The 20,967-nt window shown below is 39.2% G+C and overlaps 1 protein-coding gene across 1 annotated transcript in view; it reads right to left on the bottom strand.

The window, feature by feature from the left end:
* The window catches only part of LOC123680742, a 257,482-nt gene that overhangs the window by 118,752 nt on the left and 117,763 nt on the right, over positions 1-20,967 (bottom strand). Inside the window, exon 8 of the mRNA XM_045618792.1 lies at positions 11,003-11,064. Within this exon, the coding sequence (XP_045474748.1) occupies positions 11,003-11,064 (62 nt within the window). The remainder of the gene's footprint in view (positions 1-11,002; positions 11,065-20,967) is intronic.

The following is a 20,967-nucleotide window of genomic DNA, read 5'->3' as shown; positions in this document are numbered from 1 at the left end:
ATGAGATTTTCTCAGAATCAATAGAACAGAAGAAACACCCAATATTTAAAACCAAATGCATGACATCAAAATACCGACACTTTGCAAGCTGGCTCTTGACGATGAAATCATTGAACAGTTATGGATGGATGTAGAAATGTCAGGATATGGGGATGTCGAAGCCAAGGTACAAGAACAGACCAACACAGCCACTAGAATAGTAGCATGCCTTAACAACTCAATATGGCGGAACAAACATCTCCGAACAGAAACCAAGTCAAGAATTTAAAAGGCAGCAATACGACCTATAATAACCTACACTGCTGAAACTCGATCAGACTACTGAATACGGCAGAAATACGGGTGCTTAAAAGAATTACTGGGAAGACATTGCCCAGGAGACAACGCAAAATGGAGAATATAAATGATGTGGATAATGAATTGAAAGGTCGAATGGAACAGGCACATTAACCTAATGAAGGATAACCAAATAGTAAAAAGCGCTAGTGATGCACAAAAAATATCTGAACTTGAAAACATTATCAAGAACCATCTAATTACAGATTATTGAAGCAATGCAAAGAAAAGTTAGAATTAATTTCGTCCACCCAGTAATTAACAATCTCCTGCACTGAATCCTCACCCTTAAGGTGCAAACTACCCCTCCGTCCCGTCGAGCATAAAAATACCGGAAATTCCAGTCAATACCGGGCAGTTATCACCCAATTTCCGGTGGTTGTCGATCCCCATCCCCTTCCGCCCGGAGCTCCAATCACTCCGGCGCCCATTTGAGCCGGACAATGGACGATTGTTCGCCCGCGACCGCCCGACAAAACGCCCGGGCGTTAGCGCAAACCTCCCGAAACCAGACGGCCGCAATTATCGCCCGATTCCGACGCTCAAGGGGAGGGATGTGGCTTCGTTGGTCCTTCGATCCAGGATCACAACAATGGACGGTCTGAAGGACGGAAGTTATTGCGCGTTTCTCGAGGAAAACCGGAATTTTCCTGCTGGACACGAGTTATTCCTTTGTATATTTTACTACCCCTGCTCTCAAAATACTCTTATATTGAATATACAGGATACAGGGCGTATGAAATACAGTTTGTTCTGTACGAAACGTACAGAAAATCCTATTCATATCAAAATTTTCTAATAATATTCATACAAAATAATTTCAGAAGGTATTTCATATTTCTTAATCAAACATAGATTGAAGGATGTGTGTCTTCAATTTGTTTCTCTAATTCTGTGGTTATTCCGTTCATTTTTCCACATCTTGTAGAACAAAATCGTGCGAGAATATATCAGAAACGCACAGTTTTCATGGTTATATTTTATTATACTATGTTGGCACTCCGAACTTTCCGCTACGGCTTTATCTGTCAATTCATCAAATTGCCTTAAAGAAATCAGTTCTGCCAACCAACATTTTTCAATGCAAAAATCACTAAAATATATTTATGGAAATATTTCATTAATTTCAATGAAAATGCAATGAATTAGAGAAAATAATGTATAATACTCGTACAGAAGGCTCATTCTACCACTCGTTCATTCCAAAACTCGCCACTTCGTGGCTCGTTTTTGAATTTTGAACTCGTGGAAGAATATCAATGCCTTCTGCACTTGTATTATAAATAACTATTATAAAATCAGCATTTTCATTTCCGTTCGAAGTACGTTAACCAGAGAAATGCCAAGTTACTTTCATATTTCCGGTGAACTGTGGAATTTTTATTGTAAAAATAAATCTATTGTCATCATATTTACGCTTGGTCTTGACGTCACTAGAATTATATTATAAATAGTTAGTTTTAGAAATAAAGTGCATTTTACACACGATCTGCCTTTCAGTTATAACCCTTGAGTCCTTAACAAATCCTCTATCTTCTTGAAACTCAAGGTAAAGTTGTGACGCTACCCCAACAGTTCTATAATTTTAATCAACAAATCCACATTAGTCCGTTTAACGAGGCGTTGAAGTTTTTCTTAAAAAATTACTATTTATTGCTCTGAAATCGGTCAAGATATTCGAATGAAATTTTTCGGTTTGAAGAGATAATTATTGCGCATTTATTGACATGCAATTGAGGAAAGTTTATTAGCATACGACATCTTTTATTTTTGAAGGAAGAATGCTACGCCACTGGGATTCTTTAGGCTGAAAATAATTTTTATCTACTCCTATTGAATTATATATTCATAATTCAACTGCTTTTGAGCAATTAATGGTATCTATTAACAAACAGCGTGAGTTATAATAAACTCACTACTATAACTCACTATAATAAATCGCACAATATGGATCTGTGCTTCTATACTCCTCTGCTTCTATTCGATTGGCCGAAAGAAAACATTCCATTATTGTTATTGAGGGGAGGAATGTCCGAGGGAATGTCACTTCAATAATTTTGACGCTTTCAAATTGAGTTGATATCTAATTATTGTGAATGTTTTGCTGAAAACGATTAATTCAGATAATGAAGATGAAATATTATATAGTGATACATTTCCAAAAGACAAACGGCTAATGTTACCATACAGAATTACTTGCCCGAAAAAAATATAAAGGAGTTTGAAAACATTTTCAAGATTGGTGTAGCAGTAAGATCATCAAGTCATCGTTTACAAGGAATGGTTTTTGGTATATTTTGATGCATTTTATAGGCAACTATGAAGGTTTTTCAATAAAGTTCCATGTCTGTACTCTGTTCTGGATTCGAGCTAGCCGAAGCTAGTTCGATTGTGATTGGTGACACTAAGTTTCCTTCTCTCTTGTTCTCGGGATCGAGCACATATGTTTATTTCCCGTTTCTTCTGTCTATATTCTAAGTCTGTATTTTTTTTCTAAGTATTTATTGATACAGTCGTAGATGAAGTATAGTATTCAACTTGCGGTAATGGTCATAACTCACTTGATGAATTACAGAACCGCCTGCGGCTCGTGCTGCAAACTCCATCTGCGTGAGTTATAACCTACATTGCCACTCGTTGAATAATATACTTTCTCTAATTCTGTGGTTATTCCGTTCATTCTTCCACATCTTGTAAAACAAAATCGTGCGAGAATATATCAGAACCGCACAGTTTTCATGGTTATATTTTATTATTCTATGTTGGTACTCCGAACTTTCCGCCACGGCTTTATCTGTCAATTCATCAATTTGCCTTAAAGAAATCAGTTCTGCCAACCAACATTTTCCAATGCAAAAATCACTAAAATATATTTATGGAAATATTTCATTAATTTCAATGAAAATGCAATGAATTAGAGAAAATAATGTATACTACTCGTACAGAAGGCTCATTCTATCAGAATATCAATGCCTTCTGCACTTGTATTATAAATAACTAATTGATTACAATTCAATTTGTATTGAAAAATCTTCCATGTTTCTCTCGTTTGAGGCCCCGTATTTATACAAAACAATAAAACATCCACAATTTGCAAGCGTTGTTCTGGCATCAAACGATTCATGATGAACTGTCAAACCTTACTGCACAGAAATGTCAACAGAGTCTGACATTCTCAACTGTCAAATCATAGACAACAACCGTCGAACCTTCTCATACAACTAAAAAACACCCTAGTAGTAGGTGTAGTCGTTCACTTCGTAATGAATCATTTCAAATAATCCACCTTGATTTAAATCACTCCTCGAGATATACAGCCGCCTGAGTTTGCGAGCATCTTCATCACTAGCAACAGGTATGGGTAAGTTCGTAACTTCAGTTAGACTAAGTTATTAGGTAATTCATGATAGAGCTCCGGCACTTGTGGTGAAGATACAAGCTTCAAAGCTTGAAGAAGATTCAACACTCCAGGTCCCTCAGGTGGGAGTTGGAAGAGTAATTCGAGGATGCAGCCTCTCTGGAGAGGCGGAAGTTCGAAGATTCAGTTCCCCTGCAGGGAGAAGAAGACGCAGGGTTCAAAAGAATCGAGGAAATAAACCTCTATTGGTTCATTCACTTGATATTGAAGCTTGGATAACTTTTAGAGTCTGAAAATTTTAATTTGAAATGAATGGAAAATTAAAATATATTTTGAATATACTCGGTTATTCATGACGTGGTATAGATTTCGCAGCCCTGTTTATATGACATATGTCAAACAGAACTATCCTTCGAAACATAGTGTTTAGATGAAGGTAAGTCATATAACAAAATGAATCGTTTATTGAGTGAAGAAATTCGAAGAGCCAGGATCTATTGATGATGTCCTAAGTCCCACACATCATCGAAATGCACGCTAGACCAAAAATATTACTGCTGTGAGTGAAAGTGTTGAGGAACACAATATTTGGGCCTCCCCTACGTCACACTATAACTTATTTTGCATCTGCAGTTGCAAAACAATCCTTATTAGGTTTCGTTGACACAAAAACTAAAACCAGTTGACTATGAAATGCGTAAAACATATGTTGATTGATGATTGATTTTTCGCATCGAATTTTTTCAACTTTGGAACACATTTTTCACTCGGTTGCTTTGTCAACAAGCGAAATTGTCATATATGTTCGTGATCTAATCGCTATGAATTTCAGAATAGTTATTTATAATACAAGTGCAGAAGGCATTGATATTCTTCCACGAGTTCAAAATTCAAAAACGAGCCACGAAGTGGCGAGTTTTGGAATGAACGAGTGGTAGAATGAGCCTTCTGTACGAGTATTATACATTATTTTCTCTAATTCATTGCATTTTCATTGAAATTAATGAAATATTTTCATAAATATAATTTAGTGATTTTTGCATTGAAGAATATTGGTTGGCAGAACTGATTCCTTTAAGGCAAATTGATGAATTGACAGATAAAGCCGTGGCGGAAAGTTCGGAGTACCAACATAGAATAATAAAATATAACCATGAAAACTGTGCGTTTCTGATATATTCTCGCACGATTTTGTTCTACAAGATGTGAAAGAATGAACGGAATAACCACAGAATTAGAGAAAATACATTCTGCTCTAATGATTTCCTCGATGGAAATATAAGATGAAATGCAATTTTCTTGGACAATCGAATGATTTTTTGATGGCATTACTAAAAATGAAGACGGAAAAAATGAATAATGGATTTTGTTTCCTCCTACACAAATGTCAGCGGTATACTTCGTAAGTTGATTACGTTTCAACGAATACGCACTTTTCGGTTGAGCCTCTTCAAGATGAGAATTTCATGATGAGAAAACGTTGTTATTCATTCATCCGCATCAAGGGTGGCTTGGACTGGAAAGGTTTTAAAATAAACATAATTCAGAGAAAGGAATTAGGAAAAGCACAGTCCAATTACTTCTCTCAAAATTGGAAAATGAAACATCTGAGAAATTGAAATTCATATTAAGGAATGGAGTGAGTAGGAAGTATGGTCCAGAAGCTACAGAAGTATTGAATGATAAAAAGTGAAAAAAGTTTATGACTGGAATTTTATGTCGATCAAGTTCATCAGAACTCATTTCCGATAGCTATATATAACGTAATTTTGAAATAACGAGCAGTTTAACGTAGATGAGAGTATAAACTCTGGAAAATAGCCAAGTAAACTCTGAAGAAGTGACTGTACCCTGGCCATTATGAAGTAATCAAGGGCATCATGTTTTGTCCATTATCGACGAAGGTAGTTCCTCTTTGAAGTTACGATGGTTTGATCACGACAGACTATTGCTTGATAGTGTAGTGAGTGTAGCTACTTTTATTATTTGAGGAAAGATGGAAACAAAAATTTCGTGTGCTGATAAAATATTGCTTTTTGAAGGAAAAAAATTCAGTTGAAGCAAAATCTTGGCTTGATGGAAAGTTTCCGGGGTCTGCACCAGAAAAATCAACCATCATTGATTGGTATGCTAAGTTAGAACGTGGTGAAATGAGCACCGAAGACGGCGAACGCAGTGGATGCCCAAAAGAGGCTGTCACCGACAAAAAAATCAAAAAAATTTACAAAATAAATCTGAATGACCGTAAAGTGAAGTTGATCGAGACACCAGACATTGTAAAGATATCATCTGAAGGTGAACATCATATAATTCACGCATATTGGTACATGCGAAAGCTGTGTGCGAAATGGGAGTCGCGCGAGCTCACAATCGATCAAAATCAACAATGTGTTAATGGTTCTGAGCAGTGTTTGAAGCTGTTCAAATGCAATGAACCTGAATTTTGCGTCGATATGTGACAATAGATGAAATATGGCTCCATCATTTCCCTCCAGAGTCCAATCGACAGTCAACTGAGTGGACTGTATACGATGAACCGAATCCAAAGCGAGGAAAACACAACAGACAGCTAGCAAGGTTATGGCATCAGTATTTTGGAATGCGCAAGGTATAATATTCATTGATTACATCCAAAAGGGCCAGACCATCGACATCGATTATTATATAGCGTTACTGGATCGTTTAAAGGATGAAATCTTTAAAAAACGGCCCCATTTGAAGAAAAAAAAGGTGCTGTTTCATCAAGACAATGCGCCGTGTCACTAATCAATAAAAACAATGGAAAAATTGCATGATTTGGGCTTCGAATTGCTTCTGCATTCAGCGTATTCGCCTGATCTGACCCCCAGCGACTTTTTTCTGTTCTCAGACCTAAAAAGAATGCTCGCTGAAAAGAAATTCAGCGCCAATGAAGAAGTCATCACCGAAACTGAGGCCTATTTTGAAGCGAAAGAAAAATCGTACTACAAAAATGGTATAAAAAGTTGGAAGATCGCTATAATCGCTGTATCGCCCTCGAAGGCACTATGTTGAATAATAAAATCTAATGCTGCCAAAAAAATGTGTTTTACTATGGCAGACCGGGGTCTTTTCATTTGACTTGTTAAGATGCTCAACAGAACCGAATAACGAAATCAGCTGTCAACACTTATCGAATTGAACTGTCCCAACTTTCCACCGGGGTTGACAAACTTCAACGCATGTTCGATTTGATAGATGGAGCTGCACCTTGATAACAACTCGATCCAGCCCATCAGGGAGTCTTAAAAGCCCCAACGTGTCGACTGAATAAGCCGTGATTTCGAAGAGTTTGGGGTTTTGAAAGATTGGCGTCATCAGTCCAGGGACGACAGGAAGCTTAATCATGTTTTGTCAGTGCTTAACGGGCTATCATCGAGTCGGCCTGTTCACGTCGACAGGCATTAAGACGCCATCCGGTCGACGTGAATGTAAATTATCGCGAAATTTAGGTGCTTACGTCGTGACGACAATCGATCTCGAAAGACGCCACGGCGCTGGCATCCCAAGTTGGGAAACTACGAGTAGTGGGGTAGGTGAGACTCTTATCGCTATTTCTTTTGGTGAGCTGAGATTTCAAGGGCCTCTGAATCGACTCAACTGCCCTCTGTAATCACACGAAGTTTGAATGTAATCTGTCAAATGAGTTATAGTTATATAATGTGTCAGTTCATTAGAAATGGGTTTTGTGACGCATTTAAAAATGTTGTGATGATAGGATACTTGTTTGGAGTAAGCCCACCTTGACGATGATGTAATAGATTCGGACGAATTACAATTATTTTTCATATCCACTAATTTATGATACTCTCCTCACGTAGTTACGAAAGAGAAATATACTGAGAGCCACGATTAACTTCCAAATTTCAAAAATTTTCGATAGAGACCAGACGAACTTATTTTGGGGGCGAAATTGATCTCCTGATTCTAATGATTCTAACGCTGTAGTTTGAACTACATCGGGTTTTCCAATTGAAGGTGAAAGCACCGGATCTTTTTTTCCTGACTAAAAATTGAAGAATTCGACGAAGAATATGATTCAGAGATGTTCTGTATCCACCAAGATACTGCACATGTCGTCTATACTTCATTCTCCAGAAGATGTATGTCTCTTGTTTGAATTAATTCTTTATTAATTGATCTGATTTGTTTTCCTCTATGATTTCGTGCCAACCTGATGTTCTTGGTCAGATGATCTTCAGGAGCTTTAGTGGTTTTTGCAGTTTTCCTCTGTGGTATTACCACAAGGAGAGGATTTCAACATTGTCAGAGGACCCTCGACAACATGGAGACTCCAATTGGAAAAGAAATCGCCAAAATAACTCCCACAAATCTCAAAAAAGTAATGAAAATCCAAGCCAAGACCAAGACCATATGAACGATATAGATTCCAAAAGATTAGATAGATTACATTACGGAAAATTTAGGATTGATATGTTTTTGATAGAACACCTATAAATGTGGGAGTTGGCATTGGGGTATATGGACCTAAACTGAGGATTTCTAAAGCCATAGGAAGTGAGGCATGTATTTTAGAGAACGAGATACTGGTTGTTAACGTATGCGCTCAGGAGTGTCTTAAAATGAACCTCAGGGAGGTGTATGTCTACATCACTACGGACAATCAGACCACTCTGAGATCCCTGGTATCGTACTGGCAGGGGTCTTTGTTGATCTGGGAGTGCCGTTACACCATAAAGCAACTGGCCAGAGCCAATGAAGTGGCTCTATTATGGGTACCAGGGCACTGTGGTGTTGAAGGAAACGAAAAAGCCGATGAACTTGCAAAAAGTTCAACAAGGTTAACACCTGCTAGCCCTGAGCCTATCTGTGGGCTAGGAAAAGACCAATATAAAGAATCCTGGCAGAAGCATCCAAGTTCTACCTTTCATCATCGGAGCAAGGGGGTTCTGGTGCCGAGAAAGCAGTGCCATTCTACAAGCCCTCTCAATAGACACCACGCCAAATAGAAGGGACCTCGTGATGACAACTCTACGAGGAGGATGGTCCATCCACAAAGATGTCAGTCGCAGAGCGTGGGATTAGCATTTTATCTTTTGCTACCTCTGGCAAGATCCACAGAGCGTAATTGATCTTTTGTGCGTGTTGCATGTGTTCGTGTTCGGGATTAAGGCCTTTTCCGCTCTAAGTGTGTGAGAGTGAACGGTTGAGCGTCATCAGAGACAATTTTTGATTTTCTCTTATACCATTGTTCACTGCCTACATTCCTTTGTTACCTTGTGATATATACTTATATGTACCATTGAATTGTGTCCTATATACACTTGCACTATTTGTAATTCACACTGTCTACTTGAATAAAGATCTTCAACAGTGGTCCATCAATGGGAGTTGAATGACAAGATAACCCACTGGACAAACATACCTATGCCAGAAAGCTCTTGAAGATGTACGAGCTGAGCTTGGGGTAATGGTGGGACTGCTGACGGGGCACTGTCGAAACAAATATCATTTGTACCGTATGGGAAATTTAGCAGATGAGATTTGCCGACTCTGTGGATCAGAAGCAGAAACAGCTGAACACTTGATATGCAAGTGTCCAGAGCGTGCTTGCCTAAGAACCATTCATATGGGAAAGCCGGTGGTTGATACCCGTGAGGTAACGGCCAGGCCCCTAAGGAGGTTGTCAATTTCATCAACGCCATTAACGACCTCCTTGGGTTTCCATGAATGAGTAGGGTAGAGAACAAAAGATCTACATGGTCACAGTTCCCGGAAGGCTTATCGAGCCACAACGACCCCAGTTCAAATAATAATACTAAATGTGGGAGTTAGTCATGGCGCATCATGTATAACCATGGTATTTCGATGCAGTGCACTCCTTTTTTTCGATTTGGTACATGGTAATTGGCGAATTATCTAAACAATCAATTCATGCCCACACCACTCAATCATAAAACCATATAATTCATCTAAATATGTTGAATTTCACATCAACCAATAATAATAATCCAATTCCAACATTACATTCCACAACTATTGCACACCACGTTAACAATTGTTACCAACACTGTCAATCTCCTAGCGTTCCTAGATATTCGGAGTGGCCCGCCCAGTGGGGGCAACTTGAAAACGGACATATCCGTTTAAATTTGCAGGCTCACCTCAAATGTGAAATTTTCAATTAATTCAGTGCAGAGCAATGGCCGAATTGATTCCGACAGTTGCCGAAATAGGAATGCCATTATAGCCTCCCAGTCCCTATATAATTAGATGCCTCAATCGAACGAAATGAATAAATGGGTACTGTACGTTCGAAACAACACGTCGTTTAATTTGGAATCCACGAGAAATATACTGTTTCCGCAACGATTTTGCCAACTGCGAAATTTATAATTATATTCGATCCACCAATCAATGCTGCAGTTTTGTTGTACGGTGGAAAGAGTTTAGAGTCTCATTTGCTGGTGTTGATTTAAGGGTTGGGGATGGGATTTACAAAATAAGGTATTAGTCCGGGAGCCAGTAACAGATATACATGACCAAGTTCCTCTCCAACGGTAATTAGTAGAATGCATCAGATAATAGTAATAAAAAACCTCGTGAACGTCAGCTACGACTCTGCTGGGGGAAAGAGCGGCGGCAGTCCCCCAAACACGAAGAAAAAAAAATACATTCAGTCATTTCCTCCCAACTGAAAATTTGTCAAATTGTAGCTAACCCAATATCAAGACGAAAAAATACAATCAGCTGGCTATAGCATAGTGTATTATACGTCAGCTGGTGCCTCAAACATGAGAAAAAATTATATTTTCAAGGACAGCTCCGATAGCGACTCTGATAATGAATCAGAAAGTGCCACACTCGCGAGAAAAGGACTTTCTCCACATGTTGCACAATAATATTTATTTACTTACACTCTCTGATTCAGTATTAGAGTCGCTGTCAGAGCTGTCATTGAAAATATTTTTTTTTTCTTGTTTGAGGCACCAGCTGACGTATAATACACTATGCTATAGCCAGCTGATTGTATTTTTTCGTCTATATATTGGGTTAGCTACAATTTGACAAATTTACAGTTGGGAGGAAATGACTGAATGTATTTTTTTTTTCGTGTTTGGGGGGCTGCCGCCGCTCTTCCCCCCATCAGAGCCCTAGCTGACGTTCACGAGGCTTTTTATTACTATTATCTGATGCATCTCACCAAGTATCTCTCGGGAGGAAATAATCAACCAAATTTGCACCTTTCTCCCGGACTATATATTATGTATCACATAACGAAATGACCAGACTGTTCTTCAACCATCTGTGAATTAATCTATTGCTCACCTTATATCTTCAATTACAATGTTCTTCAGTTTCGGCATTTCTGATTTGAGATTTTGCATGATCTGTAATAAAGAGAAAGTTGAATTATTAGATAGTGGAAGTGAGGAATTTAGGATGATTGATTTTTTCTTACGTTATTCAGAAAAAGTCTGCGTTTATTCTATATTATTTATAATTGCTTTTAAAAAGGCCCATGCAATTGAGTAAGGATCTGAGAGCCGATTTATTCATTACACATTTTCTCAAACTGGCATACTCAAGCCAGTTTGGCAAATCAAATTGAGCTCGTGCCTGCGGTCATAGTTTTAATTTGGATTGTGCAAACTTGGTGGCACAGGAATTAAAACTTCCAATATTATGGTATTCGCTCCAGAAGGGTCTATCTGACCAAATCGTTTTGCGGATTAGAGATATCTATCGCCAAGATACATCTGCGGGCTAGATAGACCAGCCAGATTATACTACTGCGTTGATGTACTGTGCAAAGTAGGAGTCTGATTAAATTAGGAAGGTCTTCTTAAATTTTCAGATAGTCATCAAAAGAGCAGAGAACATGGAGATGTTCATTAGTATTTCAATATATTATTTGTAAGGAAAGAACGGCTTTCATTGGAACTACAACATTTACTTTAGGTGTACAATTTTGCCTGTCCGTTTTGCAATAAATGGCTGTTTTGCATCATAAAGTTCATGTCAGTTTACGAGCTGAATTCTCGTCATTTTTAATTTTCTGATTTAATATGAAGAAATTTGCGACTGAGGCACATTGAATGCTTTCAAATACCTATGGTGAGGCCGCTTTCAGTGAAAGAACGTGCCGGGAGTTGTTTCAACACTCCAGGAATGGTGATTTTGACGTCGAAGACCAGCATGGCGGTGGAAGAGGGAAGGTTTTCGAAGATACTAGTGTCAAACGCAACACGGATTGGCAGGATCATTGGGAGTGACGCAACAAGCCATTTCCTAATGAATGATTCAGAAACAAGGAAATTGGGTGTCGGTACGAGTTGAAGGAGAGATGTTGAACGCCGTTTGTTTGCTTGTGAACAGCTGCTTGCAAGGCAATGAATGCAAAGAATGGGTTCATTACGATAATCCCAAGTGCAGAAAATCATGGATAACCCGGCCATGCTTCCTTGTCGACGGCCAAACCGAATATTCACGGTTTCTAGGCCATGCTCAGTATTTGCTGGGACCAGCTCGGCGTAGTATATTATGAGTTGTTAAAACCGAATTGAACAATCTCAGGCGATCCTTATAGAACGCAATTAATGCGTTTGAGCCGAGCATTGAAAGACAAACGGCATAATACAACGAGAGACATTATAAAGTGATTTTACACCATGACAATGCTCAACTCAATGTTGCGAAAGTGGTCAAGACATACTTGGAAACGGAAAAAATGGCGGAAGCAAAGTTGTACGCCTATGCATGTATATAATATACAATAGATATCCATAAAGGTATAGTTTATCCAAAGTCACTTGAACTAGTCCATAAAAATGCTTGGCCAGATGTCTCTTTGTGGATACCACGATCTGCTAAATACCTGTGTTTATTTGAAATTGTTTCTAGGCAATAAATTTACTGGTTCCAAAGAAATTTCTGGAAATTTGGACAACCCTTGTGTAATCGAAATATTCTGGCTTCCTCCAAGTGACTTTGGATATACTATACTATGAAGAATATGTGCATTTTCAGTTTTTCTCGTAGTGACAATCAGAATATATATCAAGTATTATATTTATCAAAAAGGTTCATGAATCTTCTTCACAAATAGGTATTATCCTTTGGAAATCCCCTCTGCGTTCTATACCATTTTGATGTCAGTCTATCCCATCGAATCTACAATAGATATTGCAGTCTGCAGAAGTTACTGCATTATAAAATCATAACAGCATCTTTCCTCATCCCCAAAACTTCCGGTTATCGATCCGCCACCCAGTCAACTTTCCACGTTGTGGCACACCTTGTATAACAACCCCTCCTCCTACCCCCCACCCTCGGCCCAAGAGAGGAAGCGAGAATTCCATAGCCACCCTGAAGGCCATCAAGATAACTTCCCAAACTAAGGACCTGGAAATTTAATCAAGTTATAGATAGGGGGCTGGAAATATTTACATGCGGCCTGCTCCCCGTTCCGGAAGTGGCCCATGGTGGAACACTTTCTCGAAGTCCCGAAGGGTAGCTTGGTGCGGGAAGAAGAGGTTTTAGATAAGCAAAACTCCGCCGTGACCCTATAGCGCAGAGTTTTCACATGCTTCCGCTACGCTTAAAAGCTTTTCCTAATTTTCCGCCGTTATTATTTATTGAAAGGAAAAAAGATTAGATGGGGACGTAGGGGGAGAAAGTTTTTGTTTTCTACGCCCTCTACGGCGTAGCGATGACAAGTTGATACGATTAGAGGGTGTTGGGAGGGGGAGGTCGAGAGGGATATATGGGAGTTTGGACGGGGTGGAAGAGAGCTGTTCAGTTGTGTAACCCAATTAATGTTTTTGTTTTTTGGGATGGAAAAATTTGGATGATGAAGGGTTGGATTGGTTGGTGGCGTAATTTGTTGTTACATATGTTTTGTCTACATTTTTAGGGATGGTGAATATTGTACGTAAGAGGTGTGACCAAAAAACCAACAAAGTTTCAATTTTGTTAGGTCATTTCCTTCAAATTAGATCCTTTGTGCAGCAGCATACCAATGGAGACGTTGTTCTCTCTATTGGGAGCAAAGCTGGAGAACTTCAACCGGTATGGTCTTCAGTATGTATGTAAGTTACACTCTTTTGGATGTTTTCTAAAGTCCCAAATGACCTCCTTTGAGGACATTTTTCTGTGTAGGAGGAGGCAAAAAGTCACAGTGATTGAGGTCAGATGAATAGGGGGCTGAGGTACCACAGGAAAAACTTTTAAGGTCGAAATTCTGTTATGGAGAGTGCACCTTTTTGGCACAGAACTTTTGCAAGTGCAGATGTTCAGTTAAAATTTTATGGCCAGTAATTCTGATCAAATTTAATTGTTCATTTAACACTGTTAATTTCAAACGACGGTCTAATGTCACTAGAATGTTCACACGTTCAAAGTTTTCATCAGTTTTTGTATCAGCGTAACACTAAGGCTATTGATTAAAATTGTTTTCCATAGGTTTGTTTTAACTTTTCGTACATCACACCAAGTTTAAAACAAAATTTAATGGCTCAACGTTACTTCAAATTCGCATAACCAAAACAGAACTTCGCTAATAGCAGTCATGAAAATGATGAGTTGAAACTAGCACTAAGCTGTTGGAGAGTTCTCATATAGGAGGTTGGTCAGAAGAAGTTCCAAATTTCAATCTTTCTAGGAAAATTTGGTGTATTTCATACCGACTTAGGACTGGTCATGATCGTTGCAATAGTATGCTCTTCAAATGGCGTTCTATTGAAAGTCCACTACGTGAGTGTGGTGTAGAAGAAACCATTGACCACTTGCTGAGTACTTGTCCAATTTATAAATTTCAGGGTGGTTTCCAAGCTATCCATTCAGTTTCAGATTTTCCTTTGGAATGAGTCAATAACTTTGAATCGATATAATGAAAACTATTACTGTCATTACTTCTTTCTGGTTCTTTTCTTTTTCGATATTATATTTAATTATAATATTTATGTCCTCAACTTCTGGTGAAGAGCAAGGAAGGAGGGGATTTTGTTTGGATGAAGAGGAGGACCTTCAATATAACTATGTCAGCTTATTCTGTAAACAGACACTCAAATCAATCTAATCTATTCGGGGAGTCGAAGTTTTTGCTGATGTTTTTATCTGTACTCTGGTATCATATGTTGAAATGTATGATGCCCCGTTTAAGTTTTCTCTGCTCATACTGAGATAACATCTACACATGCTTCATTGTTTGAAGTTGATAATTTTTCTTAAGGACAAAAGCGTAGAGCTGCCAGATCACTTGTAGTGATGCCAGCCTCAATTTTTTTGCCATATCTAGCATATATTCTGTTATCTAAACTTCTTGAATTTGAGTTTTTGGCAATACGAAGACTCTATTTCAAGTTTGTAGTTATGATAGCAGTGTCATCTCTTCTTCTTGATTTACTTTACTATTTGCAGTTTCGTTCGTGTTATTGTCATCTGCTGTTGTCGGCAGCTTCTGTCCAATATTTTGTTTCTTATACAGGATTTTCAAATAAGAGGCTTCATTTTGAATAGCCCACTATCATAATTTTTTGGTATTTCTCAATATCCCATAAGCTCCAAGCTTTCTAAAATGTCTCTTTATTATCCAGTTAATTCCTTGACAACTTCCAAATGCCATGACATCAAAACATACTTAATGCGTCACTCATATCTCCTTAATTCAGTTGAATTCTCGACAACTTCTAAATGTCATGACATCAAAACATACTAAGTCCTGTACACTAATCTCCTGAATTCAGTTGAACTCTCGAAACATCTCTGAGGCTCTTAATAATTCAGCTGAAGGTTCAGCATAAAGCTTTGTTATTCGATACCGTAATATCAACATAAAAATCAATACGGTTTTTTCATTTTTCACGAGTATGTTTCGCTACTCAGCCCCCAGAGTGTCCACAAGATGAAAGCAGAGATAATGAGAAACCAGGTGACGTGGAAACAACAAACCTCTCTGTAAAACTCCCAGCGTTTATAATGAATTTGTTTCCGCTCGAATTGACCGGAAACTCCGGAGGGATCTTCAGTTTGGATCTTTCAATCTCCGACTGTTAAAAAAAAACGCAGAGTCAAATAACGAACTCTGTAAAACTTGTTCGAGTGTCGAGAACTCGACTCGTAAAATTCCTCAAGTCCCCGAAACCAGGTTTCTTGCTCCGATCCGACAAAATACTCCGCGATTTCCAGGTTATTAAACGTTGTCTGTCTGCCCAAGGGCGTAGTTCTTCTTTTTTCTTGGGAGGGGGGGATGGTAAACGAAAAAAAATTTTTTTAGGACAACGTTTGCTCATATCTGTAATGTGAGAAATAATATTTGACAACGAAGTTTGAACCAAATTACTCGAAATAATTTTTTTCATTACCAATTCGGTTGTCATTACCTTACACTGGATGTCCCTGAATAAGAGTTACGGAGATTCCTTGGATAATATTAAGAAAGTTTCAAGAATATGAACTCGCAAATGCTTTGTTTTCGAGATATAGGGTGTTTCTTGGGTATCGTACTTTTTAGTGAAGCTTATAGCGGTTGTTTTTTTTTTGAGGTATATAACTTTGAGTTGGCATTAGTGTTCGTGATGGCGACCGATTTAACAGCTGTCAAGTGATTTATTCTCAGTTTGGTTTGGCAATTCATCATGAATAGACTCACGCCTGAACAACGCTTGTAAATAGTGCAATTTTATTTCGAAAATAATGGTTCTGTGCGGAATACGTATCGCGCACTACTTCCATTTCATTTCGTTCAGCGATGAAGCGCACTTCTGGTTGAATGGCTACGTCAACAAACAAAACTGCCACATTTGGAGTGAAACTAATCCTCAACCGACTGTTTGATGCGCTTTATGGGCTGGTGGAATCATTGGTCCGTACTTCTTCAAAAACGATGATGGCCAGAACGTTACAGTCAATGGTGATCGGTATAGAGCCATGATTACTAACTTTTTCATTCCTGAATTGAACAACCATGATGTCCAGGAGCTGTGGTTCCAACAAGACGGCACAACATGTCACACAGCTCGTGCCACAATCGATTTATTGAAAGACACATTTGGTGACCGCCTAATTTCACGTTTTGGACCTTTGAATTGGCCTCCAAGATCTTGTGATTTAACACCGCTAGACTAGTTTCTGAGCGGCTATGCAAAGTCATTGGTCTATGCGGATAAGCCACAAACCCTTGACCATTTGGAAGGCAACATTCGCCGTGTTATTGCCGATATACGGCCACAAATGTTGGAAAAAGTCATCGAAAATTGGACGTCCAGATTGGACTACATCCGAGCCAGCCGTGGCGGTCATATGCCAAAAATCATATTTGAAATGTAATGCCACAAGATTATCTTGCGGATAAATAAAATGCATGTCAATCGAATAATCCATCGTTGTTTTATTGCAATTTAAAGTTCTATAGCTCTAAAAAAAACCTTCATATTGGGAATCTTGGGGGGGGGGGGTAATTACCCCCAGTAGACCCCTCCCCCCATTTCTACGCCCTTGGCTCTGATCCGACAAAATACTCGGCGATTTCCAGGTTATTAAACGTTGTCTGTCTGCCCAAACCGGGGCGGACGACGTGGATGCTTGAGCGTCACTCTCTTCAAATAACTTTTATCAGTTACGTTAACGGGCAGACGCCGCCTCGACGCTAGTCGCCCGTCTCCGTCTCTCAGTTTATCTCGACTCGCAAAGAAATCCCTCATTGTGCAAACAGATAAACTGCAAACTTCCAAGAAGAGCGGGGGAGGATGATGGCTAGGATTGTTCTTCGCGAGAGAACTTTTGGCCCCTTCCAGCAACCGTGAATGAGGCTGACAAAAAGTCACGAAACTTTCCGAGACAACAATATTCGAGGGATCTTCTCTTCTGTAATGATTACGGTCGATGACGTTTTTGTTCCACATATACAGAAGTAGAAGTAGAGGGTTGCTCGATTTTATCTATGAGTTATGTTGTTCGACTTAGGAAAGGTTTGGATGGGGTAAAAAGTTCGGCGAAAGCGTACTTGTTCATCTGAGCTTTTACGTTCTGAATGTACCATTATGATCAAACCTTTGAGATATCCTAGTTTTTCTGGATAGTCTAAAAATACACTTATTTTGAACGTTATCTCTTACAACCTACCAATGTCTGTGGTTGTTGGATGATCTAGTTGAATGGCGTATATGCCACTCAAACTACTTTGATAATTCATAAAACAGAGATTGTAGGTGTAGGTATATCCAGATGAAAGATATTATAATGGGTGTTTTTTTTCGAGATATATAACTTTAAATTGGCATTACTGTTCAAGATGGTGACCGATTTGAAAGCTGTAAAGTGACTTATTCTAAGTTTGGTTTGGCAATTCATCATGAATAGACTCACGCCTGAATAACGCTTGCGAATAGTGCAATTTTATTTCGAAAATAATGGTTCTGTGCGGAATACGTATCGCGCACTACGTCCATTTTATCGTCGACAAAATCGTCCATCAGAGCAGTTAATTCGATTAACCATGGAACGTTTTCGCACCACTTTTACTCTCATTGATAACGCGCATCCCCTGAGACGCCGTACGATGCGTACAGAAGAAGCTATTGATGCTGTAGAGCATAGCATTGAGGAAGACCCGAATGAGTCTAGCCGCCATCGAGCACAGGAATTGGATCTGTGTCCATTTACTTTATGGAAGATTTTGCGGAAGGATCTTGGTTTGCATGCTTACAAAATCCAACTCGTGCAAGAATTGAAGCCAAACGATCATCAAATAAGGCGTAGATTCGTGGAATGGGCCCAAAATGAGATTGCCGTTGTTCCCGATTTTCATAAGCGAATTTTGTTTAGCGATGAAGCGCACTTCTGGTTGAATGGCTACGTCAACAAACAAAACTGCCGCATTTGAAGTGAAGCTAATCCTCAAGTGTATGTCGAAACACCGTTACATCCAGAAAAACTGACTGTTTGGTGCGCTTTATGGGCTGGTGGAATCATTGGTCCGTACTTCTTCAAAAACGATGATGGCCAGAACGTTACAGTCAATGGTTAACGGTATAGAGCCATGATTACTAACTTTTTCATTCCTGAATTGAACAACCATGATGTCCAGGAGCTGTGGTTCCAACAACACGGCGCAACATGTCACACAGCTCGTGCCACAATTGATTTATTGAAAGAGACGTTTGGTGACCGCCTAATTTCACGTTTTGGACCTGTGAATTGGCCTCCAAGATCTTGTGGGGCTAAGTTAAGTCATTGGTCTATGCGAATAAGCCACAAACCCTTGACCATTTGAAAGACAACATTCACTTTGTTATTGCCGATATACGGCCACAAATATTGTAAAAAGTCATCCACAATTGGACGTCTAGATTGGACTACATCCAAGCCAGCTGTGGCGGTCATATTCCAGAAATCATATTCAAAATGTAATGCCACAAGATTATCTTGCGAATAAATGAAATTCATGTCAATCGAATAATCCATCGTTGTTTTATTGCAATTTAAAGTTATATAGTCCTAAAAAAAACACCCTTTAGTTAATTGTGCTGTTTTGATAGCTTGTTGTTGGACTTCTGCATAGAAATCTCTGTAGCTGGTGATACAATATTTATAATAACAATAAATAGCGAAAGATCTATTAGGAACGAGATATTTGCAAAAATATAAAAAAAAACCAGAACTTTATGACCTTCGAGCCTAAATTTTGATAGTTGCAGACACCCTACCATATGTAGGTTTTGAGACAACTTCGAGGATGTCCAAATACAAGGTTCTACGAGTTTATAGCTGGTTTTCTCAAATTCCGAAGTTCGTACCTGCTTTTTACTAGGATGACTGATGTTTTCCAGAAATTGAAATGTAACACCAAAGCTATATAGTTAGGTTGTTTATGTGTTAAACTAACCTAATTCCAAGCTTCGCCTTCGAAGCACGTCCATAAACATCCACCTAAACCATAAAACCCACTCGTCAACCCTCGGTCGACGGTGTCACACAAAAAAAAAGAAATGCCCATAAAATTATCGTCCCCGCCAGTGTAATCGTTCTCTCAAACATTCCATCCCGCAGTTAATAAACGGAAGAAACAAGACACCGTCGTCCCGCCGTGCGCTTAATCGATTGCGATAACTCAACCGTGCTCTTCCTAGCTCCGATATCACGGAGCTGGCCGAGCGGCGTAACTGATGATAGAAATTAATCCGCACGAAACGTTGCCTTTGTATCGCTAGACGTTTTCAATTAGTCATATCGGAACCCGGTCAAAAGACAAGGGGGGAGAGAGAGAGGGATGAGGGAGGCATTTACAACCGAGATATTTCGGACTCGATTTGATTAAGCGCCGACGAAATTAGGACGATCTGATGGTGAATTATGATTCAGGGCATGTTGGCTGGCACCGAGATAGCGATTTACGACAAGAAAGTCGGTCGAAAGAGGCGGAGATGACTCCGAAGTTAATACAGATGAAATTAGGGGATGGTGGAGTCGTTCTTTCAGCTGGAGATGTTCAGGGTCTTTCAGATTGAGATTAGGGTCTCTGCGTTAGTCTAGTTTGTCTCCTGTGTTTGGTGTCCATACAGTGACAGAGTTTAGAGGTTTCTTCTCAGTTCTCCAGAACTCATATGTGGCCAGTTCTACACTTGTCTACTCTAGCAGCTTCTAGAATGAGATGTGATGTAACACTTTATTTGTCGACATACATAGTCACTAAACCTCCAACGCTCCAAAGTCTTCCAGAATCAGATGCACTCAATTTAAGGTCACTGGGTTAGGTTAGTTAGACCCCACTTGGAATTTGCCTCCTGTGTTTGGTGCCCATACACTTTGGTTGACGGTGACAGAGTTGAAAGAGTTTAGAGGTTTCTTCTAAGTTCTCTAGAACTCATATGAGGCCAGTCCCACACTAGTCTACTCTAGCAGCTTCTAGAATGAGATGTGATGTAACACTTTATTTGTCGACATACATAGTCACTAAACCTCCAACGCTCCAAAGTCTTCCAGAATCAGATGCACTCAATTTAAGGTCACTGGGTTAGGTTAGTTAGACCCCACTTGGAATTTGCCTCCTGTGTTTGGTGCCCATACACTTTGGTTGACGGTGACAGAGTTGAAAGAGTTTAGAGGTTTCTTCTAAGTTCTCTAGAACTCATATGAGGCCAGTCCCACACTAGTCTACTCTAGCAGCTTCTAGAATGAGATGTGATGTAACACTTTATTCGTCGACATACATAGTCACCTTCAATCTCCAACGCTCCAAAGTCTTCAAGAATCAGATGCACTTAATTTAAGGTCTCTGGGTTAGGTTACTTAGA

Source organism: Harmonia axyridis, chromosome 5, assembly GCF_914767665.1.
Source record: "Harmonia axyridis chromosome 5, icHarAxyr1.1, whole genome shotgun sequence".
Taxonomy (NCBI): domain Eukaryota; kingdom Metazoa; phylum Arthropoda; class Insecta; order Coleoptera; family Coccinellidae; genus Harmonia; species Harmonia axyridis.
This window is presented reverse-complemented; position numbering and strand designations above follow the sequence as displayed.